The following is a 19,572-nucleotide window of genomic DNA, read 5'->3' on the forward strand; positions in this document are numbered from 1 at the left end:
TACATTTTTTGTCTTGCCCATTCACCCTCTGAATGGCACACATACACAATCCATGTCTCAATTGTCTCAAGGCTTAAAAATCCTTCTTTAACCTGTCTCCTCCCCTTCATCTACACTGATTGAAGTGGATTTAACAGGTGACATCAATAAGGGATCATAGCTTTCACCTGGATTCACCTGGTCAGTCTGTCATGGAAAGAACAGGCGTTCTTAATGTTTTGTATACTCAGTGTATATGTGTGTGTGTAGAATATGTTCTATAGTATTGCGGGCGGCAGGTGGCTTAGTGGTTAAGAGCGTTGTGCCAGTAACTGAAAGGTCGCTGGTTCTAATCCTAGAGCCGACTAGGTGAAAAATCTGTCGATGTGCCCTTGAGCAAGGCACTTAACCCTAATTGCTCCTGTAAGTCGCTCTGGATAAGAGCGTCTGCTAAATGACTAAAATGTAAATGTAATAGTGTTTGTAAAGTCAGTAATTTGTGGACAATCTAAAAGAGTCAGAAATACAAAGACACGTACGAACATCATCAGTTTTATTTCCAAGAGTGAACATTGTATACAAAATGCTTCTAGTCAGCTATTGCTCCTCCTGCAGTCCAGTCCTCAAAGCCTTAGTCCTACACTGCGTTGCCCCAGCTCTCCCTTTTACATTCCTAAAATGTCTTCTGCCCTATTCAGCATCTTATACAGCCAGTCGTCCATAAACTTCAGCAACCATCAACTTAAAAAAAAAAAAAAAAAAGATTATGATCACTATTGCATTTGATAATATACGGTGGCAGGACGTCTGTAATATATAACTAGAATCCATTCTATTTCTATGGTCTGCACCCTTCCTCAGCAAAACCAGGCACAGTAGCTACACCATTTAACTCTAAAAATCATCCTAATATGACAAATTACTCCCAACAGAAGAGGAACCATTATGTGACTCTGGCAATATCTTGATTAAACTAGATTCGACAGGAGGGGGGGTAGACCAGATGGAGAGAGACAGTATGGTAATTAATATTATACAACAGGTGGTTAGGAATCCCTATTGTTAGGGACTATCCTGCTGATTATATACACTAGACAACATACACATATAGCAAGTTTGCCGTCTTTTCAGCCTGTAGTGATTGCGTTAGCTGTGCAGTTGGCTAGCTAGCAACGGTGGAAGAGCCTCCATAGCAACCATTGTTGTTTGCCATAGCAAAAGTTCTGGAACTATCAATCAGCGTTTTAGGTCGTTTTGCTTTCCATGTCAGTCAATACGAATAGAACTAACGACCAGAGAACGCCTAAAAATTGCACTTGACAACCAGTGTTAGTGAATATAGCATCACGCTTTGTTAGAAAACACATGGAAAGAATCTTGCTTTTTAATGCTGGTAACCCATCGTATAAAAGCAATAACACACTGGAGTCCATGTGTTATGACATTTTTATCATGGCTGTGGTGGTCTACACCACTCAGCTTAGCCTCGTGGCAGTCCACAAAAAGTCCTTTACAGTTGCCTCTGACTATCAAGGTTTTAGCTCAACATCCCAAACGACAACACAGTATCCTGAGCCTGTCCAGGATAACTCTTCCCTAGGTTCAGATCTAGGTTTAGCTACCCCTTTTCCCAATCCTAACCGTTAGTGGAGAAAAAAAAAAAACGCAAAACTGACCCATGCTCAGCATCTAGGGGGCAACGTCACCCTACACCGTCACACAGCTGTGATAAACGGGCCCATGGTGACGTATAGCAGAGCCAATACCCAAGCAGTAGTGGAGGGTGTTCGTAGGTTTAACCACTTCATTTTCAGTGGGCATACCTGTTTATACCCACTTCATAATCCCCACGATGCTTATCAAAGTAGTGTAGGTATACGCCGTATCAATTCATTAAGGCTGATGGAACAGATCGGAACGTTTCACATATTATTTCTTTACATTTTAGGTGTTGTAATGTGCACACGGCCTACATGCAAATGTTTACAAATGGACATTTTTTTTTCTTTTTCGGGAAACCACCATTTAAAAAAATGCACATTTGATCATTCAGAGTGTATGTCACTGTTTCTCAGAGAGTTGCACACAGGGCTTCTTTCCTTCACTGGGAGGGCAGTTTGACAATTTTTTGCCAAAATTACAGTATACCCACTAAAATCAGGCACCACTGCACCCAAGGGAGAAAAGTGAACCCAAGTATTCTCTCATTTTTCGTCATACAAAAATCAGAGCAGTAAAACATTATTCGCATCAAAAAACAAAAAACGCTCACAGTGATATAGTGCAATTAATCATAAAAACACATCTTAAAAATGTCTTAATAAAACCGGGAAAAAAAATAAAGTTTAAAAATCAAACGTTTCAGAAAGTGTTATAGCAGTGAAAGAGAGATTCTTTGTCAAACTTGATTCCTTGTCAGTGCAAAGAGAAGACTCATCGTCGTCTCAGACCCTCCCGTCTGGAGGCACAGCAAGCTGATTTGAGGTGTGTGTTCGTTCAGGAACATCCATCTAGTTGAAATGACACACGCTCTCCATTGCCATCAGGATACTGAGGAGGCAGACAAAATGACACGATTAGTCTATGGAAGCAGCTGAACGGAAATTAAATAAGCCTAAAATAATTTTATACCAAATATGACTGTGTTTTGTCAACTGTGCATTAGTGCAACTTTTGTATGTATTTAATAACTTGTCTTGACATTGATAGTGTTAAGGTAGAAGGTATGAAGAAGGAGATCTGTAGTCCAAATGGCACCCTATTCCCTATCGGAGGGACTGCATGGGGTCCATGGCCAGATCAATAAATATATTTATAGATCTGGCTATTAAAACACACACACACAGTGTACAAAACATTAAGAACACCAGCTCATTCCATGACAGGCTGACCAGGTGAAAACTATGATACCTTATTGATGTCACTTGTTAAATCCACTAAAAAAATAAATCAGAGTAGATGAAGGGGAGGGGACGGGGTTAAAGGAGGATTTTCAAGCCTTGAGACATGGATTGTGTATGTGTGACATTCAGATATTTAAGTGCATTTGAACGGGGTATACACACACACACACACACACACCTATCCATCTATATATACACATACACAAAGTGTGCTCAAAAAGTATTAGACAGTGACAAATGTTTTGTTGTTTTGGCTCTGTACTTCAGAACTTTGGATTTGAAATGATACAATGACTATGAGGTTAAAGTGCAGACTGTCAGCTTTAATTTGAGGGTATTTTCATCCATATCGGGTGAACCGTTTATAAATTACAGCACTTTCTGTACACAGTTACCCCATTTTAGGGGACCAGAAGTATTGGGACAGATTCACTTATATGTGTATTAAAGTAGTAAAAAGTTAAGTATTTGGTCCCATATTCCAAGAACGCAATGACTACATCAAGCTTGTGACTCTAGACATTTGTTGGATGCATTTTTCTGTTTGTTTTGGTTGTGTTTCAGATTATGTTGTGCCCAATAGAAATGAAATGGTGAATAATCTATTGTGTCATTTTGGAGTCGCTTTTATTATAAAAAAGAATATCATGTTTCTAAACACTTCTACATTTAAAATGTGGACGCTACCATGGTTACGGATAGTCCTGAACGGATTGTGAATAATGTTGAGTGAGAAAGTTTGACGCACTAATATCATACCCCCCACCAAAAATGCTAACCTCCCCTGTTATTGTAATGGCGAGAGGTTAGCATGTCTTGGGGGTATGATATAAAATGCTAACCTCCCCTGTTATTGTAATGGTGAGAGGTTAGCATGTCTTGGGGGGTATGATATAAAATGCTAACCTCCCCTGTTATTGTAATGGCGAGAGGTTAGCACGTCTTGGGGGTATGATATAAAATGCTAACCTCCCCTGTTATTGTAATGGCGAGAGGTTAGCATGTCTTGGGGGGTATGATATAAAATGCTAACCTCCCCTGTTATTGTAATGGCGAGAGGTTAGCATGTCTTGGGGGTATGATATAAAATGCTAACCTCCCCTGTTATTGTAATGGCGAGAGGTTAGCACGTCTTGGGGGTATGATATAAAATGCTAACCTCCCCTGTTATTGTAATGGCGAGAGGTTAGCACGTCTTGGGGGTATGATATAAAATGCTAACCTCCCCTGTTATTGTAATGGCGAGAGGTTAGCACGTCTTGGGGGTATGATATAAAATGCTAACCTCCCCCTGTTATTGTAATGGCGAGAGGTTAGCACGTCTTGGGGGTATGATATAAAAATGCTAACCTCCCCTGTTATTGTAATGGCGAGAGGTTAGCACGTCTTGGGGGTATGATATAAAATGCTAACCTCCCCTGTTATTGTAATGGCGAGAGGTTAGCACGTCTTGGGGGTATGATATAAAATGCTAACCTCCCCTGTTATTGTAATGGCGAGAGGTTAGCATGTCTTGGGGGGTATGATATAAAATGCTAACCTCCCCTGCTATTGTAATGGCGAGAGGTTAGCATGTCTTGGGGGTATGATATAAAATGCTAACCTCCCCTGTTATTGTAATGGCGAGAGGTTAGCATGTCTTGGGGGTATGATATAAAATGCTAACCTCCCCTGTTATTGTAATGGCGAGAGGTTAGCACGTCTTGGGGGTATGATATAAAATGCTAACCTCCCCTGTTATTGTAATGGCGAGAGGTCAGCACGTCTTAGGGGTATGATATAAAATGCTAACCTCCCCTGTTATTGTAATGGTGAGAGGTTAGCATGTCTTAGGGGTATGATATAAAATGCTAACCTCCCCTGTTATTGTAATGGCGAGAGGTTAGCACGTCTTAGGGGTATGATATTTGTGAGTCTAACTTTCTCGATCATCATTATTCATCCAACAAGGTGTCCACATGAGACTGGTACATTACCTGTCTGTTGGATATCCGCCCTCACACAGGTTGACCAGGGCATACAGGTGCCGCAGAGCGTATTCATACTGCAACACAATAACAAAACAACTTTTATATACTGTACTCTGATCCATCCTCATACTGCAACACAATAACAAGACACCACAACTTTTATGTGGTCCTCTGTAGCTCAGCTGGTAGAGCACGGCGCTTGTAACGCCAAGGTAGTGGGTTCGATCCCTGGGACCACCCATACACCCAAAAAAATAATAATGTATGCACGCATGACTGTAAGTCGCTTTGGATAAAAGCGTCTGCTAAATGGCATATTATTATTATTATATACTGTACTCTGATCCATCCTCATACTGCAACACAAGAACAAGACACCACAACTTACAGTGGAATGTACATGCAAGTCATAATGTTCCTACTTCCCCCACATCTCCTGTCCAGAAGTCACTGTTGTGTCGGTCATACTTTGTAAAAGTTAGAAAAAGTCCCATGGTCATGTGAGGGAAAGGCCTAGTTTAAACAGTAAAAAAAAATGTCTAAAACCTGTAAAAGATGCTTTGATGGTTGTTCTTATTTAGTTAAGTATTTCTGTTATTCAGTCTCTGAAGCATATGGGGTAACAGTCTGGGGAAAAGAAGTAGATCAACAGTTCCACCCATCAGAGACAGAAACCTACAGCACCACAATCAACTGACTAATGAATGTCAACTAGAGACAGTCGTCATCTTGGGACAAACCCTGAAATAAACGAAGGCTTAAGTGATGGTGCATCTGACTGTTGTGTATTCAAAATGGGTCAATACTTTCAATGTATCTGATTGAAATGAAATAAAGGAGTTCTGGGCTAGGGCGGCGCCATAGTTGGGGTTTCATGTGTAGGTTGAGTTCCTGTGAAGTGACAGACAGACAGGACTGTACCTGGGTGGTGCGCCAGACAGACAGGACTGTACCTGGGTGGTGTGCCAGACAGACAGGACTGTACCTGGGTGGTGGGCCAGACAGACAGACAGGACTGTACCTGGGTGGTGGGCCAGACAGACAGGACTGTACCTGGGTGGTGCGCCAGACAGACAGACAGGACTGTACCTGGGTGGCGCGCCAGACAGACAGACAGGACTGTACCTGGGTGGCGCGCCAGACAGACAGACAGGACTGTACCTGGGTGGTGCGCCAGACAGACAGGACTGTACCTGGGTGGCGCGCCAGACAGACAGACAGGACTGTACCTGGGTGGTGCGCCAGACAGACAGACAGGACTGTACCTGGGTGGTGCGCCAGACAGACAGGACTGTACCTGGGTGGTGCGCCAGACAGACAGGACTGTACCTGGGTGGTGCGCCAGACAGACAGGACTGTACCTGGGTGGCGCGCCAGACAGACAGACAGGACTGTACCTGGGTGGCGTGCCAGACAGACAGGACTGTACCTGGGTGGTGCGCCAGACAGACAGGACTGTACCTGGGTGGTGCGCCAGACAGACAGGACTGTACCTGGGTGGCGCGCCAGACAGACAGGACTGTACCTGGGTGGCGCGCCAGACAGACAGGACTGTACCTGGGTGGCGCGCCAGACAGACAGGACTGTACCTGGGTGGCGCGCCAGACAGACAGGACTGTACCTGGGTGGCGCGCCAGACAGACAGGACTGTACCTGGGTGGCGCGCCAGACAGACAGACAGGACTGTACCTGGGTGGCGCGCCAGACAGACAGACAGGACTGTACCTGGGTGGTGTGCCAGACAGACAGACAGACCTGTACCTGGGTGGTGTGCCAGACAGACAGACAGGACTGTACCTGGGTGGTGTGCCAGACAGACAGACAGGACTGTACCTGGGTGGTGTGCCAGACAGACAGACAGGACTGTACCTGGGTGGTGTGCCAGACAGACAGACAGACCTGTACCTGGGTGGTGTGCCAGACAGACAGACAGGACTGTACCTGGGTGGTGTGCCAGACAGACAGACAGGACTGTACCTGGGTGGTGCGCCAGACAGACAGGACTGTACCTGGGTGGCGCGCCAGACAGACAGACAGGACTGTACCTGGGTGGTGTGCCAGTTGAAGCATTGTGTCTTGTAGTGTCCGACAGCAGCCTTGTAACACTGGTGCTGGGTCAGGTCCAGCTTGGCACTCAGAACCCTCTGGGTCACGGTCTCGTCTCCTGTCACCTTCTCTACCACCCGGCGCATCGTTTCTCCCAGCAGCTCACGCGCCTAGTGGAAAATCACAACAGTTCTCCAAGGTCCCCACTTTTATGAAATAACAGAAGCACCTTATGATAAAGTCTGGCTCATGTTCATTAGGCACGATCCGTAACAGAGCGAAATGGAGAGGTACCATCTGAACTTCACTGAGGAACACTTGTTTTCGGTTTCTCTTACGGTGTTCCCGAATGAATACATCCCAGGTTCATTAGGGGGGAAAAAAATACTATATACACTACAAGAAAAAACGTAAACGCATTTCCTGTCCGTTACCTTGAGGTGTGAGTTGATCTGGCTGAGGTATTTCCTGGCTGCTGTGATGTCATTGGTGCTCATCAGTTTCCTCTTTAGGATGGCCAGGGGTACGTCAGGGCTGGGGGTCAGGTCTGGGTCCGCTACAGGCTGCAGGGTCATGGGGGGGGCAGGCTGGGCGTTGGCCTTGGCATTACCTTGGAAGGCCATCACCTTCATACGGGCCAGAGTCTGGAGAACAGATAGATACAGACAGTTAATCTCCTCCTTCATATGGACCAGTCTGGGGAACAGAGATACAGACAATTAACCTCTTCCTTCATATGGGCCAGTCTGGGGAACAGACGAACATGTTACCGTCTCGTTCATTAACAGTCTATTGCAACAAATAAACATTGGCTATCTGAACAGAAGTGGGAATCGAGGTTTGTTAACTCTTTTAAAAACAAACTTTTAGATCTAAATCTTGGTGGATAAACCATTTCCCAATAACATCATGTGATTCCTCATCTGAACAGGAATTAGCCAGGTCTTCGCTCTGAATCCCTCACCTTGTTTCCAAACTGCATGACGTGGCTCGTGTTGGTGTGGCTCTTCACGACCTTGAACTGTTTCATCAGGGTCTCCTTCCTTAGGTCCTCCTGGACAACAGTCAGGGAGAAACATAACATTGAGTTGGTTAAGGACGTTCTGCCCCCTTTGAGCCAAACACATTGGAGAAACGGCTATATCCAAAAAGGTCCTTTTTTTTTTTTGGAACAGAAATACAAAAATCAGTAAAGACTTGTGGTTTATCGAGGACATTGTTCAAAAACATTCTTGTTTACGTGTGTGTTTTCAGCTTTTTCTAAGGAATCAGAAGTTGCGTTCTGACATGTGAAGGAGCCCCACGTCTCACATCAGTCCTCCATCCAGTTAACATTGTACCAGTCTCACATCAGTCCTCCATCCAGTTAACATTGTCCCAGTCTCACATCAGTCCTCCATCCAGTTAACATTGTCCCAGTCTCACATCAGTCCTCCATCCAGTTAACATTGTACCAGTCTCACATCAGTCCTCCATCCAGTTAACATTGTACCAGTCTCACATCAGTCCTCCATCCAGTTAACATTGTACCAGTCTCACATCAGTCCTCCATCCAGTTAACATTGTACCAGTCTCACATCAGTCTTCCATCCAGTTAACATTGTACCAGTCTCACATCAGTCTTCCATCCAGTTAACACCATCCCAGTCTCACCACATCATTCTTCCATCCAGTTAACACTGTACCAATCTCACCACATCAGTCTTCCATCCAGTTAACACTGTACCAGTCTCACATCAGTCGTCCATCCAGTTAACATTGTACCAGTCTCACATCAGTCTTCCATCCAGTTAACATTGTACCAGTCTCACATCAGTCGTCCATCCAGTTAACATTGTACCAGTCTCACATCAGTCTTCCATCCAGTTAACATTGTACCAGTCTCACATCAGTCGTCCATCCAGTTAACATTGTACCAGTCTCACATCAGTCTTCCATCCAGTTAACACCATCCCAGTCTCACCACATCATTCTTCCATCCAGTTAACACTGTCCCAGTCTCACCACATCAGAGTCTTCCATCCAGTTAACACTGTACCAGTCCCCCAGGTAGGTCTCTCTCTTCTCATCATAGTAGCAAGCATAGGACGACTCATGAGAGTTGGCTGCTGTGGTGGCATACACTGAAGGAGAGAGAGAGAGAGATTCATCAGACAGAGAGATTCATCAGACACAGACAGACAGATTCATCAGACAGAGACAGACAGATTCATCAGACAGAGACAGACAGAGAGATTCATCAGACAGAGACAGACAGATTCATCAGACAGAGACAGACAGAGAGATTCATCAGACAGAGAGATTCATCAGACACAGACAGAGAGATTCATCAGACAGAGAGATTCATCAGACACAGACAGAGAGATTCATCAGACACAGACAGAGAAAGAGATTCATCAGACAGAGAGATTCATCAGACAGAGAGATTCATCAGACAGAGAGATTCATCAGACACAGACAGAGAAAGAGATTCATCAGACAGAGAGATTCATCAGACAGAGAGATTCATCAGACAGAGAGATTCATCAGACAGAGAGATTCATCAGACACAGACAGACAGAGAGATTCATCAGACACAGACAGACAGAGAGATTCATCAGACACAGACAGAGAAAGAGATTCATCAGACAGAGAGATTCAGACACAGACAGAGATTCAGACAATGGAAAAGTGAGAGCGTTAATACAGGATGTATGGATCCAGAACACTGATTACACACCATCACATAATGTTACAATTGGAAATCCATAGCTTGATTGATTATACACAATAACAAAATATATGTTTTAAAAGTAGTAATGAAACATCAAGCTCATCATGGTTTACTGTTGTACTGTAGACAGTGAAGACTTGGGCCTGTGGGTAACAATACAACGTTATGGGATGTCGGTCACTTGAGGCAGGGGAGACTTTAGAGTGACTTTGCACACTATGTGCAAACAGAAGTGCTGATCTACTAGAAGGATCTAGTCCAGACGGAGAAGACTAGGGAGAGAAGGATCTAGAAGGATCTAGTCCAGACGGAGTAGACTAGGGAGAGAAGGATCTAGAAGGATCTAGTCCAGACGGAGAAGACTAGGGAGAGAAGGATCTAGAAGGATCTAGTCCAGACGGAGAAGACTAGGGAGAGAAGGATCTAGAAGGATCTAGTCCAGACGGAGTAGACTAGGGAGAGAAGGATCTAGAAGGATCTAGTCCAGACGGAGAAGACTAGGGAGAGAAGGATCTAGAAGGATCTAGTCCAGACGGAGAAGACTAGGGAGAGAAGGATCTAGAAGGATCTAGTCCAGACGGAGAAGACTAGGGAGAGAAGGATCTAGTCCAGACGGAGTAGACTAGGGAGAGAAGGATCTAGTCCAGACGGAGAAGACTAGGGAGAGAAGGATCTAGAAGGATCTAGTCCAGACGGAGTAGACTAGGGAGAGAAGGATCTAGAAGGATCTAGTCCAGACGGAGTAGACTAGGGAGAGAAGGATCTAGTCCAGACGGAGTAGACTAGGGAGAGAAGGATCTAGTCCAGACAGAGAAGACTAGGGAGAGAAGGATCTAGTCCAGACGGAGAAGACTAGGGAGAGAAGGATCTAGAAGGATCTAGTCCAGACGGAGTAGACTAGGGAGAGAAGGATCTAGAAGGATCTAGTCCAGACGGAGTAGACTAGGGAGAGAAGGATCTAGTCCAGACGGAGTAGACTAGGGAGAGAAGGATCTAGTCCAGACGGAGTAGACTAGGGAGAGAAGGATCTAGAAGGATCTAGTCCAGACGGAGAAGACTAGGGAGAGAAGGATCTAGTCCAGACGGAGAAGACTAGGGAGAGAAGGATCTAGAAGGATCTAGTCCAGACGGAGTAGACTAGGGAGAGAAGGATCTAGTCCAGACGGAGAAGACTAGGGAGAGAAGGATCTAGTCCAGACGGAGTAGACTAGGGAGAGAAGGATCTAGAAGGATCTAGTCCAGACGGAGTAGACTAGGGAGAGAAGGATCTAGAAGGATCTAGTCCAGACGGAGAAGACTAGGGAGAGAAGGATCTAGAAGGATCTAGTCCAGACGGAGAAGACTAGGGGAGAGAAGGATCTAGTCCAGACGGAGTAGACTAGGGGAGAGAAGGATCTAGTCCAGACGGAGAAGACTAGGGAGAGAAGGATCTAGAAGGATCTAGTCCAGACGGAGTAGACTAGGGAGAGAAGAATCTAGAAGGATCTAGTCCAGACGGAGTAGACTAGGGAGAGAAGGATCTAGAAGGATCTAGTCCAGACGGAGAAGACTAGGGAGAGAAGGATCTAGAAGGATCTAGTCCAGACGGAGTAGACTAGGGAGAGAAGGATCTCAGAAGGATCTAGTCCAGACGGAGTAGACTAGGGAGAGAAGGATCTAGAAGGATCTAGTCCAGACGGAGAAGACTAGGGAGAGAAGGATCTAGAAGGATCTAGTCCAGACGGAGTAGACTAGGGAGAGAAGGATCTAGAAGGATCTAGTCCAGACGGAGTAGACTAGGGAGAGAAGGATCTAGAAGGATCTAGTCCAGACGGAGTAGACTAGGGAGAGAAGGATCTAGAAGGATCTAGTCCAGACGGAGAAGACTAGGGAGAGAAGGATCTAGTCCAGACGGAGTAGACTAGGGAGAGAAGGATCTAGTCCAGACGGAGTAGACTAGGGAGAGAAGGATCTAGAAGGATCTAGTCCAGACGGAGTAGACTAGGGAGAGAAGGATCTAGTCCAGACGGAGTAGACTAGGGAGAGAAGGATCTAGTCCAGACGGAGTAGACTAGGGAGAGAAGGATCTAGAAGGATCTAGTCCAGACGGAGTAGACTAGGGAGAGAAGGATCTAGAAGGATCTAGTCCAGACGGAGTAGACTAGGGAGAGAAGGATCTAGAAGGATCTAGTCCAGACGGAGAAGACTAGGGAGATAAGGATCTAGTCCAGACGGAGTAGACTAGGGAGAGAAGGATCTAGTCCAGACGGAGTAGACTAGGGAGAGAAGGATCTAGAAGGATCTAGTCCAGACGGAGAAGACTAGGGAGAGAAGGATCTAGTCCAGACGGAGAAGACTAGGGAGAGAAGGATCTAGAAGGATCTAGTCCAGACGGAGTAGACTAGGGAGAGAAGGATCTAGTCCAGACGGAGAAGACTAGGGAGAGAAGGATCTAGTCCAGACGGAGTAGACTAGGGAGAGAAGGATCTAGAAGGATCTAGTCCAGACGGAGTAGACTAGGGAGAGAAGGATCTAGAAGGATCTAGTCCAGACGGAGAAGACTAGGGAGAGAAGGATCTAGAAGGATCTAGTCCAGACGGAGAAGACTAGGGAGAGAAGGATCTAGTCCAGACGGAGTAGACTAGGGAGAGAAGGATCTAGTCCAGACGGAGAAGACTAGGGAGAGAAGGATCTAGAAGGATCTAGTCCAGACGGAGTAGACTAGGGAGAGAAGGATCTAGAAGGATCTAGTCCAGACGGAGTAGACTAGGGAGAGAAGGATCTAGAAGGATCTAGTCCAGACGGAGTAGACTAGGGAGAGAAGGATCTAGAAGGATCTAGTCCAGACGGAGAAGACTAGGGAGAGAAGGATCTAGTCCAGACGGAGTAGACTAGGGAGAGAAGGATCTAGTCCAGACGGAGTAGACTAGGGAGAGAAGGATCTAGAAGGATCTAGTCCAGACGGAGTAGACTAGGGAGAGAAGGATCTAGTCCAGACGGAGTAGACTAGGGAGAGAAGGATCTAGTCCAGACGGAGTAGACTAGGGAGAGAAGGATCTAGAAGGATCTAGTCCAGACGGAGTAGACTAGGGAGAGAAGGATCTAGAAGGATCTAGTCCAGACAGAGTAGACTAGGGAGAGAAGGATCTAGTCCAGATGGAGTAGACTAGGGAGAGAAGGATCTAGAAGGACTGTGGACCAGAGCATGACAATAACCAACACAGACCATCCTCTCCTTAGGGTCTGTTCACACAATCAGTGACAACAACAACAACAACAAAAAAATACTCCAACACAATGTAGCTACTGTAGTGTATCTTGTCGATGCTGGTGCTCATTGCTGTCAAACAAAGGAGTCCGCTCATACTGAACCTTTGATCATACGTTTTATTCATATCACAAGATTTCAGCATAAGTGACGGATGTCATGACACCCGGAGAACGGCGTCCCAGATTGCAATGGCCGTTCTAACCTCTTGTCGTTTTTACCCAGTATATATAATCTTCCCAAGATAGGGGTGGCTCCCTCTACTGTCCAATCCCCTGTCTACAACACACAGACTTCTCTGTCCTATCCGGGGTGTCACATTAAAACCATTCCCTCTGACACTAAAATAAACCTCCTTTCAGTTCCACTTAAAAACATTATCAAAGACATAATCCTAATACACTACACTACCATCTGCTTGTATGAAGACTAATGGCCGCCTGAACAGACCGTTACCCAGACCATCCCTTAACAAGGGCTGAGTTGGGGAGTAGGTTGAAGTTGCCCCTAGACGCTGATCTGGGGTCAGTTTTTGGCATTTCCCCTCTACTTATTAAGGTTAGGATTGGGAGAAGGGAAACCTGATCCTAGATCTGTGCCTAGGGGAAACTTCACCCCGGAGCGTGTTTTTGTGAGCAGCCAAAAAACAGCTCTGTTCAGGGTGACCAGACATTAAGTGTTTAACGTTGAGCTTAGGCATTAACTCCGACGTTTAAGGTTAGAGGTAAGTTTAGGCATTAACTCCCAAAATCTTAAGGTTAGGTATTAACTCTGAATGGTTAAGGTAAGGGTTAAAACAAAAATCTCAAAAAAAAAAAAAAAAATTCCACCACTGGATTCGAACATGCAACCTTTGGCACCGGAGGCAGACGCTTACAGAAATCTACTTGAAGATAACAGCGTTCACTGTTCCCCCAAGTGCCCCTGATATCGTTATTGATTGACCAGTTTTTATTATCAGTGGTTCGGCTAGTTCCTGGAAAGCGATAAGAGTCATGGGGAGGTTCAAGTGCAGAGCAACTCACCATCGATGTCAGCAGGCAGTTTGGTCATCATCGATCCAGACTCACAGGCCTCGATATAGAACACCAACTGCGCGAGCGCACGGAAGGAAAAGGGCCAGTCAGCGGAATCTATCATTACATTTACGTCCTTTAGCAGACGCTCTTATCCAGAGCGACTTACAGTTAGTGAGTGCATACATTTTTCATACTGCCCCCCCTCGTGGGAATCGAACCCACAACCCCGGCGTTGCAAGCGCCATGCTCTACCAATTATAAATACCTTTGGTCTTAGACCAAAATTATTTACTACGACTGGAGAAAGTCTGAACATGTGATTGGCCCTCCACGACCACAAACAATAACAAGTTTAACTTCCGCACCTTTTGGTATTTCTTGTTCTCACGCATGTAGTTGATGGCAGCCATGAGGTCGGCAACATGAAGCTGTAGAAAGAAAAAAAAACATTTAATTCACAATAAAATAGGTTCATTTCTGTTTTTCCATCCAGTACGTCAACATGCATGTTCACTTCAAACCCAAAAGAGGCACTAGACCCCATGTGATCTAGCCACAAGTCAGTCACAAGATCCACACAAGGCCTTGGGCAATTTAGGGAGGAGTATTCTTGTCTTGTTCAGTGACTCAGTCTCTCCCACAAAACTTTCTGCTGAGTGAGAGAACATGAGGTTTATTCAACCAGGCTTAAATAAGAGATCTTTTTGATCATAACCCTAACCCATAAACTGTTCTCAATGATAGCTGCCATATATTTGAACTTTCTATGTCACAGGGCAGAACTAGGTCATTCATCCATCCATGGACAGACAAGGAAGGCTCTGTCCGAAATCAAATACATTTTTATTTGTCACATGCGCCGAATACAACAGGTGTAGACCATACCGTGAAATGCTTACTTACAAGCCCTTAACCAACAATGCAGTTCAAGAAATAGAGTTCAGAAAATATTTATTAAATAAACTAAAGAAAAAAATAAAAAGTAACAATACAATAACGAGGCTATATACAGGAAGTACCGGTCCCGAGTCAATGTGCGGGGGTACAGGTTAGTCGAGGTAATTTGTACATCTAAGGAGCCTTTTTGTCCTAGACTTGGCGCTCCGGTACCGCTTGCCGTGCGGAAGCAGAGAGAACAGTCTGTGACTGGAGTCGTTGACAGATTGACACCGCCTGGTATATAGGTGCTGGATGGCAGGAAGCTTGGCCCCAGTGATGCATTGGGCTATTCCCTATATAGTGCACTACTTTTGGCCAGAGGATAGGGTGCCATTTCTGCCAACTAGCAAGTGTTCAGAGACTAAAATCTGGCAGACGAACAGGAAGTGTAAAAGAGCTTACGTCGTCGTCAGGGAAGGCCAGCAGACCAGGAGCTCCGTGATCAGTGAAGTACACAAACACGTGATCGTTGGGACCGCTGCCAACAGGAAGAGAAAAACAAGTTGATAAACCAGGTGTTTTTCTTTGAACTGAAAAGATATGACACAATCACATTTCTAAGTCAATACAAGCTGTGAGACTGAAAACTTCCCCCTAGAAAACAATGGAACATTCTGTCCAGAAACGTTGTAACAATATATTGTTGTTGTAACAATGATTTTCCATGTCATTTTAGAGGTCTACCTTAACGTTTTGGAATAACATCATCCTACTGTGGCATTGCCATGATATATTCCAACCCCCCCCGCCCCGCCTCCATCTCATCACTTGCCTCTTCAGCACTTTCCCAGAACCTCCCTTGGTACTGGCAGAGTCACCCTTCAGCACGGCCAGGAAGTTGCTAGGGGTCACAGCCTGCAGGGTACACAGTCAGAGAGCAGGCACTGAGGGTAGTATTCTGACTTGAGATCCATGTGCGCAACTTGAATAACATTTTTACATTTTTTACATTTTAGTCATTTAGCAGACGCTCTTATCCAGAGCGACTTACAGTTAGTGAATATATATATATTTTTTTTTATACTGGCCCCCCGTGGGAATTGAACCCACAACCCTGGCGTTGCAAACGCCATGCTCTATCAACTGAGCTACATCCCTGCCGGCCATTCCCTCCCCTACCCTGGACGACGCTGGACCAATTGTGCGCCGCCCCATGAGTCTCCCGGTCGCGGCCGGCGGCGACAGAGCCTGGATTCGAACCAGGATCTCTAGTGGCACAGTTAGCACTGCGATGCAGTGCCTTAGACCACTTGCATCGCAAGAATAAAAGGGGTCTCAACTTCTTGAACATTATTAACAGTACTGTATAAAAAAAAAAAGCATTGATTGTTGTTGATTTTTTTTGTTGCAGAAACTAAGGCTTTTGATATGTTCCATCCACTCACCTCTCCAGTGTAGTCTTTGGGGACTCCCTTGTAAACATCTGTCCCATTGGGTCTGTTGATCACCTCCCCTTGGGTGGGGTTCCTGAAAACAAACAGGTTAAATAACAGGAATCGGATACATGCCTGGAGGCAACACAGGGCAGACAATTTACTACATGACCTGCAGAACCCTACAGGACACAACTCTACACCCCCTTCCACTGTGCCCTTAAGCAAGGCCCTTCACCCCATAACTAGCTCTGGGGAGGTGTAATGTGGCCTAACCTGTGCTCGTGCGTGTTTGAGAACCGAGCAGAAGACAAATTTTCTGATATATAACGTTGGACAAATAAAGTTGCAGTGTACAGTCTTGGCATTCGGAATGGCAAAACATGTATTCTATCACAATACACATTGGTAGTGTAATATTCAGTACTACAATGGTCTGTGACGGTAAAGCTTGCGTGACAGTTTGGAATGATTGTGAATAGCAACTACAAAAATTAGATCTTTATTAAACCCACAGTAGCACTTCCTCTACCCTCCAATGACAGGAATCACGCTATCTTTTACTCATACAGTAGTCCAATTCAAAACATACTGAAAACCACTTTTACACAAGACATAAGCATCACATGATTCTGTTTGTTTTCGATTCAGAGTTAAATATTAACTGTACATCCCAGCAGACCCTAGATGCAGTTAATATTACAGGATCAATAAAGTGATAAAACAAAAAAAACGGCATTTTTATACAGTAAAAATCAAAATATGAGAACATTAGATTTTTACCTACATTAAGACACCTCCTGCATCAAAGTAGGTCAATAAAATAGTAAACTTCTATCTAGTGATTACAGTAAGACAAGTACTTTCCTCAATTTCAAAATGTGTTTCAGTCATTGACAGATGAACAGCTCCAATAACTGCTTATGAATTACCAATGACTGATGTTGCTACTAGCTACTGAACAATTAGAGAGAGAGAACACCATTAAAAAATAAAATGTTATTAGATAATTGCCTTCCACCTTAAAACCCTAAACCTCATGTCTCCCATCTAGCCACCATAATTCCCAGCGAGAGAAGAGCAGCTAAATTAGAACCTTGTGACTGACAGTCGGTCGTGTCTCAAGGAGCTTCTAAACCGCCCGCTTTCCAAATGGTAAAACTATTCATTTAAAATTGTGTGCTACCTTTGACCAGGGTCCCACATGGCTCTGGTCAAAACTAGTGCACTATATAGGGAATAGGGTGCCTTTTGAGAAATACTCAAAACGGTTTAGTGGACAGCGTGTCTGAGAGCTTCCGCTTCTAGAAGCACAGGGCCTGGCTGCTGTCCGCACGCCACCGCACTATGAGGAAATGGTTTAGGCCCATCGTCGTGCACCCAAAATAAGGATGATATATGCTCTGCTCTCGTCACAGGAATGCAAATATAGCAGAACAAACCCATAATAACAGACTGAAGCTGGCTAAATCTGAAGAGTTGATAGGGCTGTCGGCACTTATAAACCTATAAAGGACAATGTGTAGTACTTCATTGCATAATCTACAGTTGATTACATTAAAATATATATATATATATATATAGTTCAACCCTAGGACATTGTTAAGGTGAAGAACTAAGCAGACAAGGTGGACAACACAAAATGGATAGATAGAATACTCACTCCTCATTGGTCGCCAGGTCATCATACATCATCACAACAATCTGCTCGTCAGGGATGCCATTCTTGTGGACGATCTGGTACGCATGGCAAGCGTCGGCCTAGGGAGGGGACACAACGTATGTCGGAAAAAAAAAAATCACCTCACTACTCACATTATTGAAATGAAATCGCGAGGGAGGAGTTAGAATGTATTATTGTTTACTGATGATGTCACTTTACAGTAACTAGGAACACGTCAAGTCATTCAACAAATCAAGTAAAAGTCAACAAAATGATCTATCACAGCATCTATCCATTTGATTATCAATTATCTGAATGTGATTGAGAGAGAGTTATTGACTGAGATGCGCATGTTTACTGATTATTATGTAACTTTCTAACAGGACACATCACTGCTTGATACCATGTTAAAAAGCACTAGCTACATTAGTAATAGTGGCCAATGACAGCTATGTATGTATAGTCCCTCTTATCACCAATCAATAACAGGGAAAGTCGTCCTCCAAGTCTAGTCGGATAAAGTTAAATTGGTCAAATACACCAAATACTGATAAACTATAATATGTCCCGATTAGCACAATTTTCCCTATATAGTGTAATACTTATGTCCTTATCAAAAGTAGTGTACTATAAAAGTGAATAGGCTGTCATTAGGATGCAACCATGGTAACAGATTACAACAAACACTCACTCAACTGATAAAGTCAAGTGTACATTTTTTTTAACGGATTTCAAAAATGTACTAGCCTAACTTCACTCTCTTACCTGGTGTCTGTAGTTGTACCAGCCATTGGAGCCAGCGACAATCACCACCCAGTTCTTCCCGTTTTCAGGCTGTTGTGTGGGGAAAGCATTAGCCACCAGTCCCAAACTGAGGCCCAGAAGGGCTAGGGTCGACGTAAACATCATCCTCTTCCGGTGTCTGTCCTGGGAAAAAGATACAACGGTATTATCATCATCATCATCATCATATCAAGTTACTAGCTAGATGTTTATGTTTTTGCCCATATGGTATTGCACTGTCAACGATGATATTCACACTTTGCATAGTGCCCCAGCTGCTACAGCGACTGTTTCCAGTTTAGCAAAGCGCCAAGGGATAACATGTTGTCGATCCTCTGGCTGCCAACGTTGGCTAGCTAGCTAGCTGTTAGTTACACCATCCATTTCCAAAATAACTACAGGGGAATCTACAGTAACAGTAGCCCATTAGAACACTGAAAATAACACTAATAAAGTTAGCTACATTTCAGGTATCATCGAAAAGTAAAATCGTTTGATTACCTTTACCTTCTTTGTTCCTGTCACGAAGTCTCAGATACCGCATGAGGCTGTGACATTGGAGTGAGGATTTTATGCAAATCGCAGTGTTGGGAAAAAACAGTCGGGTTTTGCTGGACAGCCAATCAGATCGCCCCAAGGTGGGGAAGGCGGGGCATGATGACTAAATGAGTCTACGCTGGAAACACATGATACAAAGTCATGTGGTTTCTCGCTTTCTTTGATACAATGATTTATTAGTTTCTTTGATGATACGGGCTTTTTTCAGTGGTGGGAAAAGTACCCAATTGTCATACCTGAGTAAAAGTAAAGATTCCTTAATAGAAAATGACTCAAGGAAAAGTCACCCAGTAAAATACTACTTGAGTAAAAGTCTAAAAGTATTTGGTTTTAAATATACTTAAGTATCAAAAGTAAAAGTAAAAATCATTTCAAAATT

General features: G+C 44.3%; 1 protein-coding gene across 4 annotated transcripts; it reads right to left on the bottom strand.

Annotated features, from left to right (window-relative positions):
• Nucleotides 1–515: 515 nt before the first annotated feature.
• Nucleotides 516–19,220, bottom strand: LOC121544556 (legumain). Of its 4 annotated transcripts, none has more exons than XM_041854498.2 (14): nt 19,143–19,220; nt 18,618–18,779; nt 17,853–17,950; nt 16,202–16,283; nt 15,589–15,671; nt 15,219–15,294; nt 14,243–14,305; nt 13,884–13,950; nt 8,903–9,021; nt 7,863–7,952; nt 7,333–7,542; nt 6,898–7,068; nt 4,859–4,926; nt 516–2,529 (listed from the first exon to the last, which is right to left on the bottom strand). In XM_041854498.2, exons 2-14 carry the CDS (start codon nt 18,759–18,761, stop codon nt 2,490–2,492), a joined length of 1,311 nt encoding a protein of 436 aa, XP_041710432.2. In that variant the 5' UTR covers nt 18,762–18,779; nt 19,143–19,220; the 3' UTR covers nt 516–2,489. The 4 variants fall into 4 exon arrangements, with proteins under 4 accessions (XP_041710432.2, XP_041710431.2, XP_041710433.2 ...); XM_041854497.2 differs by having other exon boundaries at nt 19,137–19,220; XM_041854499.2 differs by having other exon boundaries at nt 18,618–18,774; nt 19,137–19,197.
• Nucleotides 19,221–19,572: the final 352 nt, after the last annotated feature.

This window comes from Coregonus clupeaformis, chromosome 29 (genome assembly GCF_020615455.1).
Source record: "Coregonus clupeaformis isolate EN_2021a chromosome 29, ASM2061545v1, whole genome shotgun sequence".
In the NCBI taxonomy this organism is placed as follows: Eukaryota; Metazoa; Chordata; class Actinopteri; order Salmoniformes; family Salmonidae; genus Coregonus; species Coregonus clupeaformis.

What these genes read in the sequence shown, in the direction of transcription:
- LOC121544556 (XM_041854498.2), bottom strand. Translation starts at nt 18,761, where the DNA reads ATGATGTTTACGTCGACCCTAGCCCTTCTGGGCCTCAGTTTGGGACTG. An exon ending in GGATGGAAGACTCTGATGTG is followed by an intron (nt 7,953 to 8,902) that starts GTGAGACTGGGA and finishes ACTGTTGTCCAG; the next exon opens with GAGGACCTAAGGAAGGAGAC. An exon ending in TCATGCAGTTTGGAAACAAG is followed by an intron (nt 7,543 to 7,862) that starts GTGAGGGATTCA and finishes TCTGTTCTCCAG; the next exon opens with ACTCTGGCCCGTATGAAGGT.